The sequence below is a fragment of the Strix uralensis genome, chromosome 13 (genome assembly GCF_047716275.1).
Source record: "Strix uralensis isolate ZFMK-TIS-50842 chromosome 13, bStrUra1, whole genome shotgun sequence".
Taxonomy (NCBI): domain Eukaryota; kingdom Metazoa; phylum Chordata; class Aves; order Strigiformes; family Strigidae; genus Strix; species Strix uralensis.
This window is the reverse complement of record NC_133984.1, coordinates 12217635-12237214: the sequence shown is the minus strand read 5'-3', so window position 1 is coordinate 12237214 and position 19580 is coordinate 12217635. Positions and strand designations below refer to the sequence as shown.

At 60.1% G+C, this 19580-nt stretch overlaps 1 protein-coding gene across 2 annotated transcripts in view; it reads right to left on the bottom strand.

The window, feature by feature from the left end:
* BCORL1 (BCL6 corepressor like 1) overlaps window positions 1-18172 on the bottom strand; it is a 31595-nt gene extending 13423 nt beyond the window's left edge. The window contains exons 1-7 of one of the 2 annotated variants that reach the window (XM_074883000.1): window positions 18158-18172; window positions 9316-9453; window positions 6412-6502; window positions 3586-6162; window positions 3107-3272; window positions 2782-2862; window positions 2201-2623 (exon numbers count right to left, since the gene is read on the bottom strand). In XM_074883000.1, coding sequence (XP_074739101.1) covers window positions 2201-2623; window positions 2782-2862; window positions 3107-3272; window positions 3586-6162; window positions 6412-6502; window positions 9316-9401 — 3424 coding nt within the window. In that variant the 5' untranslated portion in view covers window positions 9402-9453; window positions 18158-18172. Of the gene's footprint in view, window positions 1-2200; window positions 2624-2781; window positions 2863-3106; window positions 3273-3585; window positions 6163-6411; window positions 6503-9315; window positions 9454-17154; window positions 17279-18157 lie in introns of those variants that run through there. The other variant, XM_074882999.1, reaches the window with a different exon arrangement.
* Between the last annotated feature and the right edge of the window lie 1408 nt (window positions 18173-19580).

The following is a 19580-nucleotide window of genomic DNA, read 5'->3' as shown; positions in this document are numbered from 1 at the left end:
CTCCTTCTCTGATATCCGATTCCTTCTGTCAACGTGCAGGGGCTCCGTGTTCTAGTGCAAAGCTTTTAAAGCAGCCCATCACTGTAGTGTTAAATATACTTCACTTGGCAGGATGTATGTCCGAGTCAGGGAACACCTCCCCAGCAGTGAAGAGCACCCTTGGGCTGTGGGGAAGACATGTAGGAAATGGCTCAAACCTAAGAAGAGTTGGGAAGGTGGCAAGGAAGAACCAAGTCTCTGACTGGTACATGAAGAGAAAGGGGTAAAATGCTGACACATCAGACAACACGCAGCAAACAGGATGGCCTGTGCTTGCAAGTGGCACACTCCAGCAGCCCCTGCACACCCAGCAGGAGGAGAAAACCATGACTCCATCGCTCCTCCAAGCACAGAGGGGAGGCGGGCAGTGGGTTCCTCTAGCCCAGAGGTCCAACACAAGGCTCTGGCAGGGCTCTGCATCTGTTTTCACTCTTTTCAGTACCCAAAGGAGACAGATGAACACCACTGGCTTAGTGCTCTCATCAACACAGGCACCTCAGCTGCAGCCGAGCAGCAGTGAAGCTCCAGGGCGCACACTCATAGGTGAGGAACTGCCAGCCCAGCTGATCAAAGCGACCTGCCCGACAGCAATGCGCTTGTCAGTGGATCGCTGCAGCTCGTACCTGAAGATGATGTGGATGCTTTAGCTAGTACAGGACACATGGTCTGCTTTCTCCAAACACGTGGGCTGGCCCCCTGTCCCTCCTCTGGCTGCCAGCCAGCATACAGTGCCACTGTAACCCCAGGTGATCATCTCCAAAACCAGCAATGGCTCTAGGCCACAACTTCTGAATCCAAAATACAGAAGCTCAGGTATCGTTGAGGGCCGAGCAAGCAGTCCCTGAGGGAAACTGGTTTCTGGATAGAAAACAGACACTCTTAAGATGTGCAGTAAAGCTCCTGGAGAAGATCCTCCCAAACGCTGCTGCACTCAAACCTCCTTCTCATGCTCTATTTGGAACAGGCGTCAGCAGAAGACAACCTGAGAGAGCCCTTGAACTGTGAAAATATCAGGAAGCCCATCAGAAACTTTACTCCTAGTCTCATAAAGGCACCCAGACACTGCAGCAATAGCATAAAACTGTGCCAGAGCAGAGACATAGCTTGGGAGAGATCAGCTGGTGGGAGGATAGCAGCCATTTCTACTACATCTCGCAGCACCTCAGCCCCTCCTGAGGACTGTCGATCTGAGCACCGATGCGGCAGAAGGCAACAGGTCTGTATGCACTGCATCACCTCCAAGAGAAAAGCCCAAGCATATGGAGGGCTGTAGAAGGGCTTCCCCCAACACTGTGGCTCGGACATGCTCTTCTGCAACCCTGACAGAAGTTTCCCTGTGGGACACTCAGATGCAGCTACGAGCCAGCAGCCAGCTGTCAGCACGCACACGGAGACATCGGTGTGCTGCTGGATGAATCCCAGGCTTACTTCCAACAGCCTCAAACTGCCCCTGCATGGACAGTGAGAAGGGACCACAGAGACTGCTAAACCTCGGGGAAACAGATCACGGATACAGTTTTGACCACATGGTCTGAGCAGTTATGGGAGAAAACACAAAAGCAGAGGTAAAGCAGCGAGCAGGACGCAGGCAGGTGACACAGCGTTCTCCTCCTAGCAAAGCTGTAAGTACGAACCACAAAGGAGGATTTCTCCATCACTTGCAGACACTCTAGCTTCGTTAATCCTCTCTCCCTTGTGCTCCCTGGTGCAAGCTTGCAAGTTGACTTAATAAAGCAAGACAAAGCATAAAGAAGCCCGGTCGAATTGTGATGGCTCCATGTCCCTCTACTTTAGCCAGGAATGCTGAACACTACTCTCAGGGGCCCATGCTTGTCCAGAAATATTTCACTGTGCTACCTCGTCCGATTCTCATTTTCCCACGCCCTCTGTCTTAATCTGAGGGTAAGATCAGTATCTAATTAGCCACATAAGCTGCTGTTTCCTACTCCGAAATGTACTACTTTCTTTGAAAGAAGAGCTGATCAATTGAAGCAGCCCACGCTGTGGACATCAAGTAATTAATAATGATGGAGTTTCATCATTACAAAAAAAATCCAAGACACAAAAAAACCTTAAAAATCCCACACACAACAAAAAAAAAGCAAAAAGAAACCCATGTTGACCCCCAGCCTGGTACCAGAAACCTCTTCCCAGATTGTACCTGCTTTGGATTTTCGCCTCCTGTGGGGATAACCCACTCGCTCCTCCTCTCGCTCAGTCAAATATTCCCCTGTCTGGTATTTCCGACTTTTCTGTCGTCTCCTTTTCTTTCTTTTGATGTGGCTGTCATCTTCCTCCTCCTCATTGGGCTCCCACAGCTGCCTGGGTGATTCCACTCTCCAGGGCAGTTCCCGGGTCCTCCTCGTGTAACAGCTGCTCCTCTCAGACAGAGACCTGTCCCTGGCCCTGCGACTGTGATAGCGTGACGTCCTGTGGGATTTTCGCAGCTTGCGACATTTCAAGGATGTCTCCTCCTCCTCTTCCTCCTCCTCTTCTTCCTGATCCTCCTCCAGCAATGGTAGAATCTCCTGACCAGTCACATCACACTCTCCCGTCACACCAGCAGAAGAGCCAGCGATGCTTCCTGCAAGAAAGCGGGATTTCTAGCTGACAAAAAAGCCAAGAGTATCTACAAGAAAAACCCTGCAAGGCAGGACAGAAGACAGGCACAAGGCCAACTAAACAGGGAAACGCTCACAGTCCACCCAGGACTCCCACCTGGGTCCCATGGCACCAACTCACCCGACTGACTGCGTGTCCGGCTGCTCAGCACCACTGGAATGAAATCCCGGAAGTTGTTTTTGGGCTTCTTCTCAAGGTAACCTGTGGGGAAAACTGAGCCTTGAGAAAACATGCTACAGATCTGCGCACGCACGTCTGCTGGCCTGGGAAGGGCAGTCCAGCATCATGCTGCAGGTCTATTTTGGATCCCAACCCACTATGGGAAGCCACTAGCTCCAGAGGCCGTTCGGCATCAGGGGAGTGGTGGTTTGGCCCCACAGGGATTGGGGCAACAGGAACCGTTGCAGCCTGACCCCGCAAGAACACATTGCATTCACAAGAGTACCTTCCTCGTGGCTGTCCCCGCGGTGCGCCGGAGAGGGGAACTCTGTCTTCGCTGGCCTCCTGCGCTTACGCTTTACCCTGAGGCTGTTGTGATCCTTCACTGATCCCAGGCTGCTTCGGCCTTCTCGCTTGCTGAGTTCATGCGGATTGTCATGGTGTTTTCGCCACTGTGAATGGAGGACACAGACTAAAGCTTGAGCTGCCAACTGACCGAGCTGGAGAAGCAAACGAGAAGGGACAAAACACTGTCCCCCACTCATCGTGCTGGTGCCCTCCAGCACTTCTGATACCCCAGATCCATTTTTGCTCTAGATAACCTGCAGACAGGGGTACACTAATCCACTGCCAGGTGACGCCAAAGAGCATGGGTGGAAAGCCCTGTGCACTCAGCTGCCCTCTCCTGTGAGAGCTCCCTCCTCACCCCCAACCTCACCTGCTAACCTTTGCCGTAACCCAACAGTCCCAGCCCATCCCACCCACCTTCCGGCCATGCACGCTCTGGTTCCCCGATTTGCTTGGGGACTCCTCGCCGTCCTGGGCTTGGCACTTCAGTCTCTTGTGGGCCTGCCTGGCATCCCCATCATGCTGCCGCTTGGACTTGCAGCGCACGCTGCTCTCTTGCTTGATTTGGCCTGCTCCTTTGAGCTTGACCTCCGCAAAGGCCTGGGGAGCAGTCCCAGCTCGCAGGCAAGTCACAGAAGTAAACGACATGTCACACTCCACTCGCTCCTTCTTGACCCTGCACAGATCCACCTGACGCACGCACTGCAGGGGCTCTGCAGCTGGTAGCTCCTGGGAGCCTTCGCAGCCCAGCTCCTTGGGTTGACTCTCTGTGGGCACAGTGGGCACCTCTGAAATCATTCGCAGGCTCTGCTGCCCAGCTGCGGGCAGATCATGCGACAAATATGCCGCTAACACTTGGTTTTTAGGCTTTGCATCCAACTGTTTGAGGCTACAGCTCCCCTGGGGAGCCTCAGTCTGTACATTGCTCTCCTTACTGGAGTCAGACTCTGGTTGATCACATTCTTGATTCTTCTGCGGGTTGTCCAGCTTCCCCTTCCCCCCTTTCACATCCAAAGCACTGGTCTGAAGTGATGGACCTGCATCCAGCGGGACTGGATTGGCCGGCTCCTCGTAGAGCTTGGGCAAAGCCCGACAGCTCTTGTTCTTGGCCACAGCTTCCCGTTCCTGAGGTGGGAGCCTGGGCAGCCCCTCTGGCAGGCTCTGGGCAGCTGTGCTGGACTCTGTGGGCTGCACGCTCGGGAATGTTGGGAGCTCACCTGCACCAGATGGCTTGCAGGAGCTATTCTGGTTTGGGGGCAGCTGCCCTGATGTGGAGATGCCAATTGAAAGCAGGGGGGTTTGTTGATAAGGAGACCAGCTGAGAGGCAGAAGCTGAGGATTGGAAGGTTTTCCATTCACAGGGCATCGCGGGTACACACTTCCCTGGCCAGGATTCCAGGTGGAGATGTCCTTGGACTGACACAAAGGAGCTCCTGGAGCAACTCTGCCATGAAGAAGTCTCCTGGCAGGATCCTGCTGTCCTTCTGTGCTGACCTGGTTGGCTTTCTTCCCACAGGGAACCCCAGCGCTGCGAGGCTCTCCCTGATCAATGATGGAAATGGGCTCCTGCTTGGGAAGGTGGCGTGGGTCCCTGTTGAAGCTCACGCCAGGGTCCTTGCTGAGCAGCAGCGAGGCAGGCACCGGGTTGGCGACGCCGACGTAGGTGCCTGGAATGGTGCTGATGAGCGTGGTGTTCTTCACCCAGGAGCCCTGCTCGCCGTTGCGCAGGAACTCGGGGAAGATGACCAAGGGAGGGGTGGTGCCGAGACACGAGGTGACGCTGCTGCCCGTAGTCTGGGCCGCGCGCTGGGACTTGGACAGGACCGTGGTGAGAAGTGCTTTGCCGCTGGTGTGCACGGGGGTGAGGATGGGCATAGGAGGTGTTTTGCGTTGACTAGGTGGAGGCAGTTTCTGACGATTGGACTTGGAGGAGAGATCGAGGGGCATCTCGCTGCACTCCGGAGAGGAGACCATCTCACGCTCTAGCTGCGGAGGGGACTTCAGAGGAGAGAGTGAAGTGGCAGCCCCTGGTGCGTGCGGCTCGGGAGCTGCCGGGGCTCTGGCGTGCGCTCCGGTGCCGGAAGAGGGAGCAGCGCTCCCACACGATGCTGCCAGCGGAGGCTGGCTGGATGAGAGGGAAGGGCCAGCGGTGGACTGGGGAGCGCCCTCGGCAGCAGCCTGGGCACCGCTTCCGCCTGAGGGCGAAGGGCAGCTAAGCTGATTCACCTCCACGGACACCACTTTGGCGTCCGAAGCCAAGGGTCTGGTGACAGAGAAGGTGTAGGGGTAGGAGCGCAACTCTGGGGAAGCGATAATGCCCGGCAGGCAACGCTCGTGTAGGTAGGAAGGCAATACGGGGAGGGTGAGTGTGGAGGAGACCCCCAAGGTGGCTGGAAGTGTAGCCACGCTGAGCGGCTGCCCGCAGCTGGGTGGTGGGATGTACACCAGCGACTGGCTCGGGCTCAGAACTGCCCCAGCCTGAAAGGACAGGGGCAGTTTTTGCATAGCAGGGGCCTGAGATGTGGGAAAGCACACTCTGTTCAAAGTAAAAGTAGCAGGAGTGGAGGCAGAGGTGTTGCAGCTAGAGACAACCACAGACAATGTCCCTTCTGCCAGCACGCTGGGCCCTTGTGCTCCAGTGCTTGGGGTGGTTTTCTCCTTCACAGCAGGCTCGCTCTCTGAAGCCACGGAGCAGGCTGGAGGAGCATCAGCCTGCTTGTCGCTGTGAGGATCTGCAGGTGTCCAGGCAGCATCAGCACCACTGCTCTCCTGCTCCGCAGCTTTGGGGATTGCAGGCTCCTGCCCTCTGTCATCCCCCTGGTTTGCCAGAGGGCCCAGGGCATTGTCTTTCACAGTCTTTCCCGCACACTCTGGGTTTGGGTTGGGATCAGGTGGCTGCTCTTCCAGTTTGGGCCCAAGCTTTTCCTCCACCTTGCCATCAGCATCCAGCCCCTGGGCACTGCTGCCACCACTGCTGACTGCTGTGAGCTCCACCTGCAACAAGAAGGGAGAAGGTGGCTCCTAGCGATGCAGGCAGAACCTTCTCTCTAGCCCTCTCCAGGACACAGAGGCAGAAGTGGCAAACAGTTCTTGCTAAACCAGAGTGCTGCTTTGCCTTACTGCACCTGGGTGCACCTCTCTCGAGAAGAAGCCCGCGGGACCCCTGAGGGTAGATGCTCTTGCTTGGCCTGTTCCATCAGGGAAAGGCCTTGTGGGACGCAGACACACATGCAAGGAGCTCACCTCGGAAAGGCTGCTGCTGACGCAAAACTCTTGAGACCCCAAGTGCTGGGAGCTGCTCGTTTTAGACTCCTCATCAGAAAGGGGGGCTCTCCTAGCCAAGGAACAAGACACAGCATTATGAAACCCCAAGATACCCTCCTCCCAGCATTCTACCCCTCCCTGTCCCCATATGTGACAGCGGAGCAGCTGGCAGCCTGAAGAAGTGTGTCTGCTCCAGATAGCCAGCTCCTCATCATCACAAGTTACACGGTGAGTACTGGCCTCTGCAGACTGAGGGGGTGAGGAGCACTGCTGGCCACTGCAGTTCTCCCCCTCCTGGAACTCTTCGTGGTGGATAGCACCTCCTCACACATAAATGCTTACCCTATGGCTCCTACAGGCCTGACAAGACTTTCTCCAGGGCTCAGCAGCCCTGTGAACCTTCCTTACCCACAGCCATTTTGACCCCCCCAGTCTCACCACGGGCTAGCCCAGCCCTCCCTGACTGCGTCACACGCCCGCTCCTGTCCCTTCCACTTCCCCTTCTGCCCCACCACACGTTTCCAGTCCCATCTTCCCCTGAGCCCCATCCTGTTTGTCTCTTCTTCCACAGGCACCTCCTCATTCCCGTTCCTCTGCCTCCCAGCCACACTCACTCCCCGCTCCTGACTTCCCAGCCCAGCCCTGCCGCTCTCCTCAGGTGGAGATCTCCCTCCAGTGCCAGAGCTCCTCAGGCTCAAGCCGTCTGTGATGGGAGCAGCAAGTGCCTGCAGCCACCCGGGTGTGCAATGTCCTGCTGGCCTCTGCACGTTTGACCCTTTCTCTTTGGAAGACAGTTCCTGAGTGGAAAGCCTGAATTCAGGAGAAGGACAGTGAACTCCACTGAAATGGGGTGCACTGAGACAGTTTTCCTTATGATCTACGAGAGGACTGGACAGGAGACAGTGCTCGTTGTATTCAGTGCCTGTCCCGGGACACTCCTGCCCCAGCAGTGTTTACTGGATGGCAATTCTTTGGTCTTTAAGGGTCATTTAGACTAGGTGCTGGTGCCAGGATAAAACAAGTTTAGTTTCTGCTGATGACACGATTTCTTCTGGACTTGCTCCCTGACCTCGCAGGCTTTCACAAGACGACACAAGCTGCGGGAGCGAGCTCTCTGCTCGGGCTCCCGCATCCCCAGCATTGGGACCCCACCCCGGGCCACCGCGCAGCCCCCGCGGCCCCTCCCGACCCCCGCCATGGCGCGGCCCCTTCGAGGGGCGGCAGTCTGGCAGGGCCCTCTGCAGCCTGACCCAACAGGACTGTCACTAGCGAGGGGACTGCGGCGCGGCGCGGGGGGGGGCCGGCTGGCCGCCGGGGCTCGGGGTGCGGCACCCGGGTCCTCGGCTGCGGCAGGCCCCGGGGCCCAGCCCTGCGGGGCTCGGGGAGCGGGGGTCCCGGAACCCGCCCGCCGCGGCAGCCCGGTCCCCGCGGAGCCGTGCGGCGGGCGGGGCGGAGCGCAGCGGGGCCGGGCCGGGCCGGGCCGGGGCCGGCTCCACACCGGCGGGACGCCAGGGGGCGCCCGAGCGCAGCCGGCTGCCCGCGGCACCGCCGGTGAGCGGCCGGGAGCTGGACAGCGGGGCCCGGCCCGGCCCCGCTCCGCTCCGCCCGCCCTCGGCTACCTGCAGGGGCGGTGGGACCCGCCCCGCCCCGCCACCGCCGGGCCCCGGCCCTGTCAGCTGCCGGGACGGCCCCGGGGGCAGCCCCGGCTGCGGTGGTGCGGCCTGCCCGCCTCCGGCCCGGGGCTCCTCCACAGGCCAGCCCGGCCCGCGGCGCGGGGAGCGGGCGCGGAGGAGCCCGCGACAGCCACCCGCAGGGGACAGCGACGGCACGGCCGCCCCCGCGCCAGCCGCCTCCCGGCCGGCCCTAACCGGGGCCGCAGCCAAGGGAGAGCGCTCGGCCGCAGCCAGCCCGGTTTGCCCGTCTCACTCAGACGCCCCGAACTTTCATGTTTATTGCAAACTAGGAGTAGCTGCGAGTGGTTTAGGAGAGGCAGAGGGCAACGCCATCCCCAGCTCTTATCTGAGGGACGCACGGCGGGCCAAGCGGCTGCTGAGGGCTGAAGATGATCTCTGCCTGCGTTTCTGCCCGAGCAGAGTCTCAGCTCTGCCCTGTCCCCCCGCTCTCCTGGCTGGCCCTCAGAGGACTCGCCGCCAAAAGCCTCAACGCCCACAGCAAGGAATGACAGGCACGTGCTGCCTTGGAGCCCGTAAAACTTTTCTGGCTCCCGCTACAGCAAATGCGCTGACCAGATGTAGTAGCCTCAAGGAAGCCACAAACCAATCAGTTTCAAAAACAAGACCCCAGAGCTGTGGGAATAAAAAGGCAATGCAAAGCCATGGGGCAGGCCAGCAACTCATCTTGATCGTTTCTGCCTCCCAGCCACTAATCCTCCCTAATCTCCTATTTGGTGGCATGTCACAACTCTCCCATCTAATCATTTGGTCTGCACTACCCCTCCTGGGTCACCAACAGCTCTTCTTAGTGACTTGGCTTGCAGTGGGTCAAGCTCCTTCCCTCCCCTGGCAGTTAAAAGCACAGGTCTGCTGAAGCCAAGAGCACACGCAGACAGCTCGGCCTCGTCACCCACCAACGCCGTGGAGGCGATACAGATACAGACAGACAGCGGCTCCTCTGCAGAGATCTCCGGCACGCTCTGCTTGTGGGCCCTCTCGCTGAAGCATAGGATGTGGGGACCATCACAGAATGTCACCATTTGACCACACACCCACCCCCTCCCTGCAGCTCTCGCACCTCGGTCTGTTTTACACCTATTAAGAATGGGCTGAGCCAGCACCAGCTCCGTCCCCGTAGCCTCTCCAGATCCCTAACTCACTTTCTCCGTTCTCTTCCTCCTTCCCCTACCACGCCACCCACGCACCTCACCTCTCCTCGTTGAGGCCACACATGCGAATCCGCTCTGTGCTGGTCCAGTTGTGCACCCCGCTATAGAGAGGTGCTGTAGAGATCATGACAGCTGCTCGTCACCAACCGGGACCTCTGGGGCTCGAGGGGCCGCTCTGCCTACGAAAGAAAAACAAAAGGATTGGTAACTCTCCCCAGGATGCTCACATTCAACTGTGCTCCAGAGAGAGTCATCCCCAGCCTCGCTGCCAGGCAGACGGGGTACAATGCCCAAGATGCTACACGTCTGTCTGGAAGTGGGCTGGAAGAAATCAGCAGCACCTTGGGACATAATCCACAGCCCGCTTATCCTCATATTAAACAACATTATTGCCAAAAAAAGCCTCTGGCTACCCTGAGAGTTTCACACAGGTGTCTTCACACGCATATGCATCCCTCAAAAGATTCCTCCCCTTTTCTTCTCTCTCCAGAGAAACCTCCAGCACTGGGCAGTGAGCTGCAAGACAGAGCTTTACCCAAGATGATGGTCTGTTAAAATGCTGACATCCCCAAGGCTTCATATGACTTTCATAAACCAGCATATGACGGGTTCAAGGGGGAAAGCCTCAAACAAGGAGGCAGCTGGGGGACCCTGGAGGGGAGCAGAGGTTTGCCGACAGCACCGTCAGACAGTGCCATCAAGTGATTATCCCCTCCCTCTGTCAGGAAGGTGCTGGTATTCAGTGGAGTTACGGGTGGAAAACATGAGGAAATCCAGAGATTCGCGAGCATCCAAGACGCACCGTCGGCTGGGTGGAGCTTTCGAGGGAGAGTGTTGCAGCCAATCGTGCAGCGCTGGGTGTTCAAGCATTAAGGCAGCTTTGCTGCTCAAGTCGTATCAGGGAAAAAGCAACGAAGGAAGAGAGAATCTACTGTACTAACAAGTGGACTCGGTCAAACCAAGTAGGACTGACTGCAAAAGGCAGAGAGATGCTGTCAAAGAGGTTCTTCGTTCAGAGAAATACTAAACACCCGAAGGTAAAGCAGGCACAGAGCCATGGCAATGCTCTCGGTGCAGCGGGTGAGAGTGGGAAGAAGCTGAAAGTGACACGTGATCCCAAATCCCTGTCAGTTGTCTCTTCCCTGACAAACTCCTGGTGACACAAGCTCTGAACGGGACAAGAAGCAGCTTGCACCATCCATTTACGCTGAAATGAGCCACGCAGGGATCTACCGGCCAGCAGCTCAAGGGATCGAAGTGTGGAATTGAATGACTCCTCTGAACGCAGCTGCTGCTGGGTATCCTCACCTCAGCCCAGACATGCCAGGGGGGATCCTCCAGACAGAAAAGAAGGGCCAGGCACATATGAGAAATCGGGGCAAGGCAGCTTGTTTGCAAAAAAGAAACAACAGACCCATCTGCACGTATGAGGGCACAAGTGAGCAAACAAGACTACGGAAATCAGAGGTCAAGAGAAGAGGGGAAAACCTGCTAAAAGACACACATGGTAAGATGGAAGAAATACTAGACAATGAAGGGGGGAGCGGGCAGACGCTAAGACAGAGCAGGGTCATACCCAAAGAGAATGAGAGGTGGCTTGGAGCAGGAAGGGGAGGAGTCTTTCGATGCTTGGAGAGAAATGCAACATAAAGGAAATAGGGGAACAAACAATCTGCGGGGATTTCACCATCTTAGGCTAAACTGAAAGAAGGGGAGGAGAAAGGTTCTGCCCCTGAGAACAGTAGCAGGACAGATGTTTCAGGAGAAATCAAAAGGGACCTTCTGTGCAGCGGGGGACAGGGATGCGTACAGCTGCACGACGTGGAACAGGAGTTGGAGCCGAGCTGAAGCCTCAAACAAGCACAGATCGGGTGTGACCCGAGAATAGGTCTGGCAGAGGAAAAGTGATAACAGGGTGGTACGAGGAGCTGGGAGAAATGGCACATTTTGAGTACTCGAGTAAGAGCTGGTCAACAGAGGAGGCACAACAGCCAGGAGAAGAGAGCCAGGACATAGCAACAGAGATAGACACTGTTTCATGAATTCTTGGCCTCTCTCCTCTACGGACGATGTGGGACACATGCCAAAGACAGGCATTTCACAGGGAATGAAGAAGAATAGAAGAGAAAAAGAATCAAGATATCAGCTAAGAGAAGGAATAAAACAGGAGAAAAACAACAGACGTGGTCTCAAGCACAAACCAGTGCAAACAGCGAAAGAACAGCATCCTTAGGAAGGCGGACCAAGAAGTTTACTGAGAAACGCAGGGATTAGCAGCCTCCTGATGCAACGCTGAACCAGAAGGAGCAACTGCATCCTCCCTGGGTCAAAACACACTTTTAGTTGAGTCGACACAAGGAAACCAAGCAAATCTCTCGTCTACACTGGTGCAGCTTGAAGCGACTTTAAACGGATGTAATTAAACTAGTAGGAACCCCTTGGAGAACACAACTAGGGCATGGTTTCACGTGCCTGTCTTCGAACAGAAGAAGCTGTTGAAGAAACTGTTGAAGCCCTTCTACCCCCTCACCCCTTCAATCACGTCACTGAAACTGTGTAGCGTCCTGGTAAACTTGACCAGGGAGCTGATCTCTGTTTAAAACCTTTTTTTTTTTTTTTTTTTTTTTCCCCTGGCTGGATTTGTTTTAACCCATACTAGCTCCTAGATCAGGTTCACCAAGAGGGAGAGAGGGCACAGCCTGGCACGGAATCTGCTTTATCCACTATGTCTGCCAAAGGTAGTGTATATGAAACCACAGCCTTATTTTGATTTAGCTAAATAGGTGCCCAGCCAATTCTAATTAACTCCAAAGGAAACTAGTTTAGAACGAAATAAGAACACCAACACAGCATTTTGCGTGGAGAATCTCATCGTGTGATATTAAATCTCTCGAAACAAAACGTGCTCTAAGAAGTGCAAACAAGAAAGGTGCCGAACATGTTCACCTTCAACAACAAGCCCTCGGAGAGATTTTCAATGAAACTAACGTGGTGAATTAAAAGCAAGGGGGGTTTTTTGTTCATTAAGGCAAAACCTCTCATCGTTTTGCAAAAGCAGAGGATGCTACTCTGCAAATCAGTCTCTTCCAGGATCCAGAAAAAGCAAAGCAGAAGATGTTTTCCTTGTAGTAAAAGTATGTTTTTACTCAGGTTAGCCAGGACTTAGCTACACGTGGAATCCAAGCTACATTAGATTAAGTCAAGAAATTACTATCTCTTCTGAAATACCACCATACAGCTGATGGAAACAAGTTTCCTGAGAGGAAGTTCTTCAGGAATGGATTTTTTCTAATAATTATCTCTAGACAAATCCTCCTTGTGCTAAAATCCCAACAGCGCCAAGACAACTGGCGTTTCAACACAGGCCGAGTTGAGGGTGCAGGACAGGCTGCCATTGCCTTACCTACCAGCTCCCACACAGCTGAAGATAATTAAACCCACATAATCTCCATGTTGACCCCCTGTTAAAATCCTGCCTGCTCCCCGGCTCTCAGAGATCCTAACTTGAGTTGCCCGAGGTGAGGCTTCCTTATTAAGTTTTCCGCCGCAATGCCGCCCCTCACACTCACAACTCCCATCCCAGCATTAATGTGGCAGAGGGGTACATGAATTGCACAGTAGATTTGCAAGCTATCCCGCTGAAAGCCAGCCTTCTTCCCCTCCACCAAACACAAATGATTCCTCAGCCGGATCAGTTCCCTGACCTGACTCAACGCTCAGCTTCTCAAGCACTTGCATTGGCAAATACATAAAGCAACTTCTCTGGGCTGCCACCCAACTTCCAGCCACAGGTAGCAAAGAGTGTTTTCTACCGGAGGGTTTGGTACTGTTGGTGTTTGCCCTAATGGATGTCATGTCTACGCTGTCATCTGGTCTAACCCACTTTCATGCTGCTCTGATCAGGTCAACAAGAGCCACAATATTCTACAGTCGGCCACCTCTACAGCAGCTGGGGTGGACCCAGACCCACGGGTACAGAAAGAGGGCAGAAAGGGGGTCTGTTCCTCACAGAGACCACTTACCCCAGCCACTTCTTCACTGTGCAAACACATTCCACTTTAGGACCATGCTGCCTTGACACCCCAAGAAGTTTTTCATGTATCTTCCTGCTCTGTACACTTCCAAGTACTACAATGACTTGGATTTTGAGACACTTACCTTTCCTTTCCCCCATCCTAGCACCAGCATGTGAGCTATGCACCAACAGATCGCCGCTGCCTCAGCTGCACCCTGCCTGGGCAGGCCCGAGATGATGGGTACTGAAACACCAGCAGCCAGTCTCCTAAAATCCCCCAGTGCAAGGCTTTCCTCCGGCTCTGGGCCAGCATATCATCCCCTGACGCAGGTAGGAGAGCACGGCGCGACAGCGTCGAGCAAAGGCCCGACAAGCGGCGACGTGCACTGTTGCCAGCAGCCGGGGCTCGGACAACGGCACAAGCTCCCCTGGGGTGAAGAGCGGCTTCACCTTTCCCCACTGCACGAGCGGCAGCCATGGCGCGAGCCTCGCGAGGCCGAGGGCAGCTCGTGGGTCACGTCCGTAGGAACTTGGTGCAGCTCCACAGACAAAGCGACGCACTTGACTGGGCTCCAGGGCTTTTATGGACACGGTAAAACGTCGCCCATCGGCGGTGGCTCGTTTTGTGCCAGTAGCGCTCTCGGCTGCTGCGTTAAGTGGGCCAGTGGCACAGAGGAAGGAAAAGGAGAGTTCCCATTCTTTGGGTGCCAAAAAGGAGAAAGCCCAACACATCCCTTTGCAGCAAGAGATGGGGAGGACAAGGCCACTCGCCTTCCCGAGGTGCTGCACAGCTCCTTTGGCCAGGGGGCACTGTGGAAGGCCGGGAGGGATGCACTTTGACCCTGGAAACACACCCACGGGAGATACCTTTGTAACATTCATCCCCAGAGAGCAGCGAAACCTCGAAGGCAGGTTTTTCTTTCACGGATGGCTATAAAATTTAAAACTAGGTCGGCCTCTGGAAACTCAAGCGGGACTTGCCGCTTGGAGTGTTATCGCCTGCGAGCCGGCTACTTCGACGTGAGCGAAAGCAGCGGAGGAAGGCGGCACATGCCCTTGCGGCTCTTCAGAGGGGCTCAGAACCAAACGGTCTGCATCGACAGGAACGGCCTCCTTCACTTGCAATAGTTTGTTCACTTTGGCAATCTTCGTTGCCATTAGTAACACAGGCGAGAAATTATATTTGTTTTTATATGTGATCGTCGGGCATCCATTTGAGGTACAGAGGTCCAGAGCAAGTGCCAATCCTGAGAGTTGCCTGAGATGCCTTAGCAGGGATTCAGCTCTGAGCATTGCTTCAGGAAACCCCTTTAAAGCAAACAGCTCGCAAAAAAATAAAAATTAAATAAAAAATTAAATTAAACAAAACATGACGGTCCTCTCACAGGACTCACAACAGGCATGATACACAGCAAGGGAAAAATTTAAGCAAGAAAACTGTAAAAATGGAAATGGTTTATCTTATACTATGTTACCACTCACACAGAGGTCAGAAACTGTAGCAGAATTGACCAGGGACAACCAGTGCGGAACAAAATCCAGCACCGACGGGCCAGGCCAGCTCCGCTGCCTGTCTCGGTAGGGGCCGGTGCCAGGGGCAGGGTCCGGCCCGCGGCCCGCGCGGCAGCCCCAGGCTCGGTTTGGGTTTCCCACTGGCCACACAGCAGCCCCGACTGCTGCGGAGCTGAGCCAGGCTTTGCCTACACGCATTTGCTTAAGCTGATTTAAAGACACAGTAACACCACAAGTAATTATAGATACTCAGCATGAGGAATTGGAAATAAAGAGAAAATCCATTCCCATTTAAAAAAAAAAAAGTTTGCTGCACGTTCGGTAGCCCTTTAATGATAAGTCCTGGCTGCTGGACGACGGGTGTCACCAAACCTTTGGTTACTCAAGACAAGCGGGCTGTCCCCACGAAAGCCTGCCATCCCCTATTTTTAAGGACTGAAAAAAAAGAGCCGCTAAGGGCAGATAGCATTAAAAAAATTTTGTATCTGAGAAGGTGCACGTTGTCCGAAATACTGCAACAGGAGCGCAGCCTCCCATCCCCAGGAGACAAGCTGCACACCAGCACCCAGGGATCCCAAGGGCAGTTTCCTTCTGAAGGCCAAACCACGCCAGAGCCTGGTCTCTGAAACCCTCCCAGAAACGCATCTCCAGACCCAGGTGACAGTGACAGAGCCGGCGCCCTCGACGGGCACCACGCAGCCTCCAGCACTGTGCCGGCACCAGCTAAACCCCGAGTCTGGTGACGAAAAAGGCGGAGTGGGGAAGGGAAGGCTGATGCAGGCGTGGCAAAAAGGGTGCAGGCAAGCTGCGAAGGGCACGGGATGCACCGGCCCTTCCCTCACGCAGATCCCCCCAAACTCCAGTGGCGGCCGGCAAAGACGAGCGTGCCGGAGAGCAGATGCTCTGCAAGGAGGAGAAACTTGCTTCCTCTTTATTTTAGCCTGGAAGACCTTTTCCCGGTGCTTTTCTGAACCGACTTCACCCACGCTCGGATGAAGGTACTGATGCCACTCACCGAGGGGCCGGCAAGGAACCTCCCGAGTACCGACACTCCATCGACGGAGTTTTGGTTTCCTCTCCGGCGAGGGCGGCAGGAAGCGCCTCCTCCTCCTGCCCGGTCCTGCCGCTGCCCGACCATCACCCTGGGCACGGGCGGGGGGCCCGGCCGCCCCCCCCGCACCCGCGCCGGGCTCGGCGCACCGGGCGCGGCTCCGCCCCGGCCCCAGCCCAGCCTGACGCCCCGGGGCTGGAGGCGGGGGGGGGAGCCCTGCCCGAGCCCCCTCCCCGCGGCACGGCCCACGGCCCCACGCCGCGACCGGGCAGGGCCCTCCCCCCACCCCGGCCCCGGGACACGCCGGCCCTCACGGGCGCTCCGGGGAGGAAGGGGGGGCTTCGCCCCGGCGCCCCGCAGCCCCGCCGGCGGCCAGGCCCCGCGGCGCTGCCCCGCGCCAGCTCCCGCAGCCCCCCGGCCCCGGTGCCCTCCCCGGCTCAACAGTTGACCCCCGGGGCCGCTCACCAACGGAGCGCGGCGCCGGCCGCCGCCGCCGTTCGTCCCGCAGCCTCGGTGGCCGCGGCCGGGCCCCCGCGCTGCCGCACCGGGGCAGCCCCGAACATGGAGGTGGCTGCGGCGGCGGCCGCGCTGCCCCCGGGGAGGGCTCTTCCGCCATCGCCCGGCGCCCGGCCGGCCGGCACCCGGAGCTGCTACCGGCGCGGCCGGCCCCGGGCACGGCGGCCGGCGGGGCAGGCTCGGGCCACGCCGCCAAACTCCGCGAGCGCCCGGCGGGGCCGTCCCGCCGCTGGCGGCCGCCGCCCCGGGAGCGCTGCGCTCCGGCGGCCGCCCCGCCCCGCCGCGGCGCCCCGGGACCCCCCGCGCCTCCCCGGGAGCGGCAGGTGCCTCCGGTGCCGGTGCCGCCGCGTGAGGCAGGGCAGCGGCACGCCGCGCCGTCGCGGGGCACGGAGCGGAGCCTCGTCGCCGCCCGCCCGTTGCCCCCCGGCCCGGCGCTGTCAGTGCCCGCCGTCCCCGCCCGCTGTCCCGCCGCAGGACGCTGCGCGCCCGCCCCCCCGCGCCCCCCCCCTCCCTCACACCCCACCCCACCCCCCCACCCCCCCCGCGCCGCCACCCCCGGGGGTGTCCCGGGACCGTTTCCATGGAGACCCCGTCCAGCCGGGCGGGGGGGTCGGGCCGCCCGCTCCCGTCCGCCTCCCCCCGCTCCCGGCGGTGGGTCGGGGCCGCGCGGGCCCGGGGTGCCCGGGCAGCGGGGGCCGGGCGTCCGGCGCGGGGCGGCGGGGCGGAGAGCAGCGAGAAGGGGGGGGGGGGGTGTGGGGGGGTGTGGGGGGGAAGGCGGGCACGCACCTGCTTCCCGAGCCGGTCGGTCGGCGGGGCGGGGGGAGCGGCGGGCCGAGGCGGGCCCCTGCCCGAGGCGGCGGGTCGGACACTGGGCGCTGCGAGCGGCGGTTCGGCGGCGGCGGCGGCGGAGACACTGGCAGCGGCAGCCGGAGTGTGAGGGCGAGAGCGAGCCGCCGCCGCGGGGGCTGACGGGAGCTGTAGTCCGGTAACCGCCGGCCGGCCGGTCGCCGCGCCGCCCCGAGGACTGCGGCTCCCGGCGTGCCGTGCGGCCAGCCCTGCCCGCGCGGGGGGGCTGTGCGGAGCCAGCCGAGTCCGGAGAGGGAACGAACGGGCGGGCGGGGAGGGAGGGAGGAGGGAGGGAGGGGGCTCCGCGCCCGGCACAGCCCGCGGGAGGGGGCGCGGGGGGAGGCCGCTCCCGCCCGGGGAGGGGCCGCACCGCTCCGCGCTCCGCGGACGGTACCTCCGGGCGGCGCGGCACGGTGCGGGGGGAGCCCCACGCACACACAGAGACACACACACACACACACGGCCGACCCCGCGCCGGGGCACCGGCGCCCGCACCGGGGAGCGGCGCTCGCTCCGCACCGGGGGGAGGAGGATGGAGGAGGAGGAGGAGGAGGAGGCAGCGGGGGCGGGCGCTCGCTCCACGCCCGGGCAGCGGCTGGGCACCCGGCAGCGGGCAGCGCTTGGACGGGCACCGCCGGTAGCGAGCGCGGCGCCCGCAGCCCCGGTGCCCGCCGCGGGGGGTGACCCCGGGCGCAGCCCGCCCGGGACGGCGGAGCGGGCGCGGAGCCGCCTGCCCGGCCGAGGTGGGCGCGGGGCCCCCGCCCCGGAGGCGGCGATGGCGCTGGGTGCCCCCCCACCCCGCTCTCTCCCCGGGCCCAGTGCCCCGCCGGGCGGGCAGTGCTGCGGGGCGGGGGCGGCCCCGGGCGGGGGTCGAGGCGCCTCCCCCCGCGCCATGCGGGGCACGGCACGACACGGCACGGCACGGCGGCTGGAAGTTTCTCACCGGTCCCCGCCCGCGGCACCGGGGCCCGCAGGCCCGGCGGCCGCCGTACCCCCTCCGCGGTGCTGGGCGCGGGGCGGCCTCGGCGGTGCCCGGCCGCGCCCCCGGCCTGCTCCGGCCCGACCGCCTCGCCGGGCCCGCCCCGCACCGCACCGCCCCGGCGACTGACAGCCTCGCCCGGCCCGGGGCTGCGCCGCCCCCGGCCCCCGCACGGGCCTCGGGGACCGGCGGCCCCGCAGCGCCCTGTCCGCGGCCCCTGCCTGTCCCCCGCCCCGCTGTCTGTCCCCGGCCCTGCCACGCCGCCCTGGGCCGTGCCCCGGCTGCTCGGGCCCTGCGCAGGCACCGCCCCGCTGCCCTCTCCCCTGCCCCGCTGCCTGACACGGGCAAGCCCTGCCTGCGCCTGGCCTCTCCCCCAGCCCCTCGCCCCGGCCTTCCCTCCGCTCCGGCTCCGCAGCCCCATCCGACGCCTCCGGCCTGGCCGTTCCCTCCCCGGCGCCCCCGCGCACCGGCGGCCCCGGCTGCCTCCGCGACCTTTCGCTGCCGCCCGCCGGAGCGGGGGGGGGGCGGGGGGCGGGCGCGAGTCTCCCCGGTTGTGCACGATACGGACGGGCAGGGAGGAGGGAAGGGTTAAAGGGTTAAATCCTGCCCCCCCTCGAGTCCGTGGTGCGGAGGGACGCGTGGCACAGGCTTGTCCCAGCGCTGCCGGGCGGGGAGGGCCCGTCCTGCCAGGGACGAGCGGTCTGGGGGGGAGAGGGGTCGCGGTGCGGAGCGGCCCCGGGGCCAACCGTTGGGGGCTGGCACCGGGAGTGCAGGACCGGCATGGGGCAGCGCCGTGGGGCCTGGGCCCCGGCAGGGTTGCGGGGTGCTGGGGCGTCAGGGTTGGTTTGGATTGGGGCGGTGCCGCTCCTGCACCCCGGCCCCCCGAGCCCGTGACGAGCGCCGGTGGGGTTGGGCCAGGTCCCCTCCCCGTGCCCGGGCGGTCGATGCTGCAGTGAGCCCCTGCAGTGGTGCTGCTCCCACTCGAGTGTGCCTGGGGACACGCTGCTCTGCTCTGGTGCCCGTTTTCTCCCCCGGATTTGGCCTGTCTGACAGCAAAGTCTCCTCTCAGCTCCGCATGGGCGATGTCCGGGGCCCTCCAGGAGGTGGGTTCATCCCACGGGGCACAGGCAACTGCCGCGTCCCCCCAGCTGACACGTCTAGGGTGGCACCCGCACCCTGGTGTCACCTGCTGCTGCTGGCAGCATCCCCCGCAGCCTCGGCACCAAACCTTCCTTCTGCCGGAAACGGGGAAAAAATATCTTACAAAAGGAACGAGCTCCTTTTTTTGCCAGAAAGGCCGCAACAGCCTCGGGCAGGAGGCGACGGTGTGTAGCCCCTTTGGGGATGCGGGTGCGCTCTGGGAGCGGTTCAGGGCATGGGTCCTCGG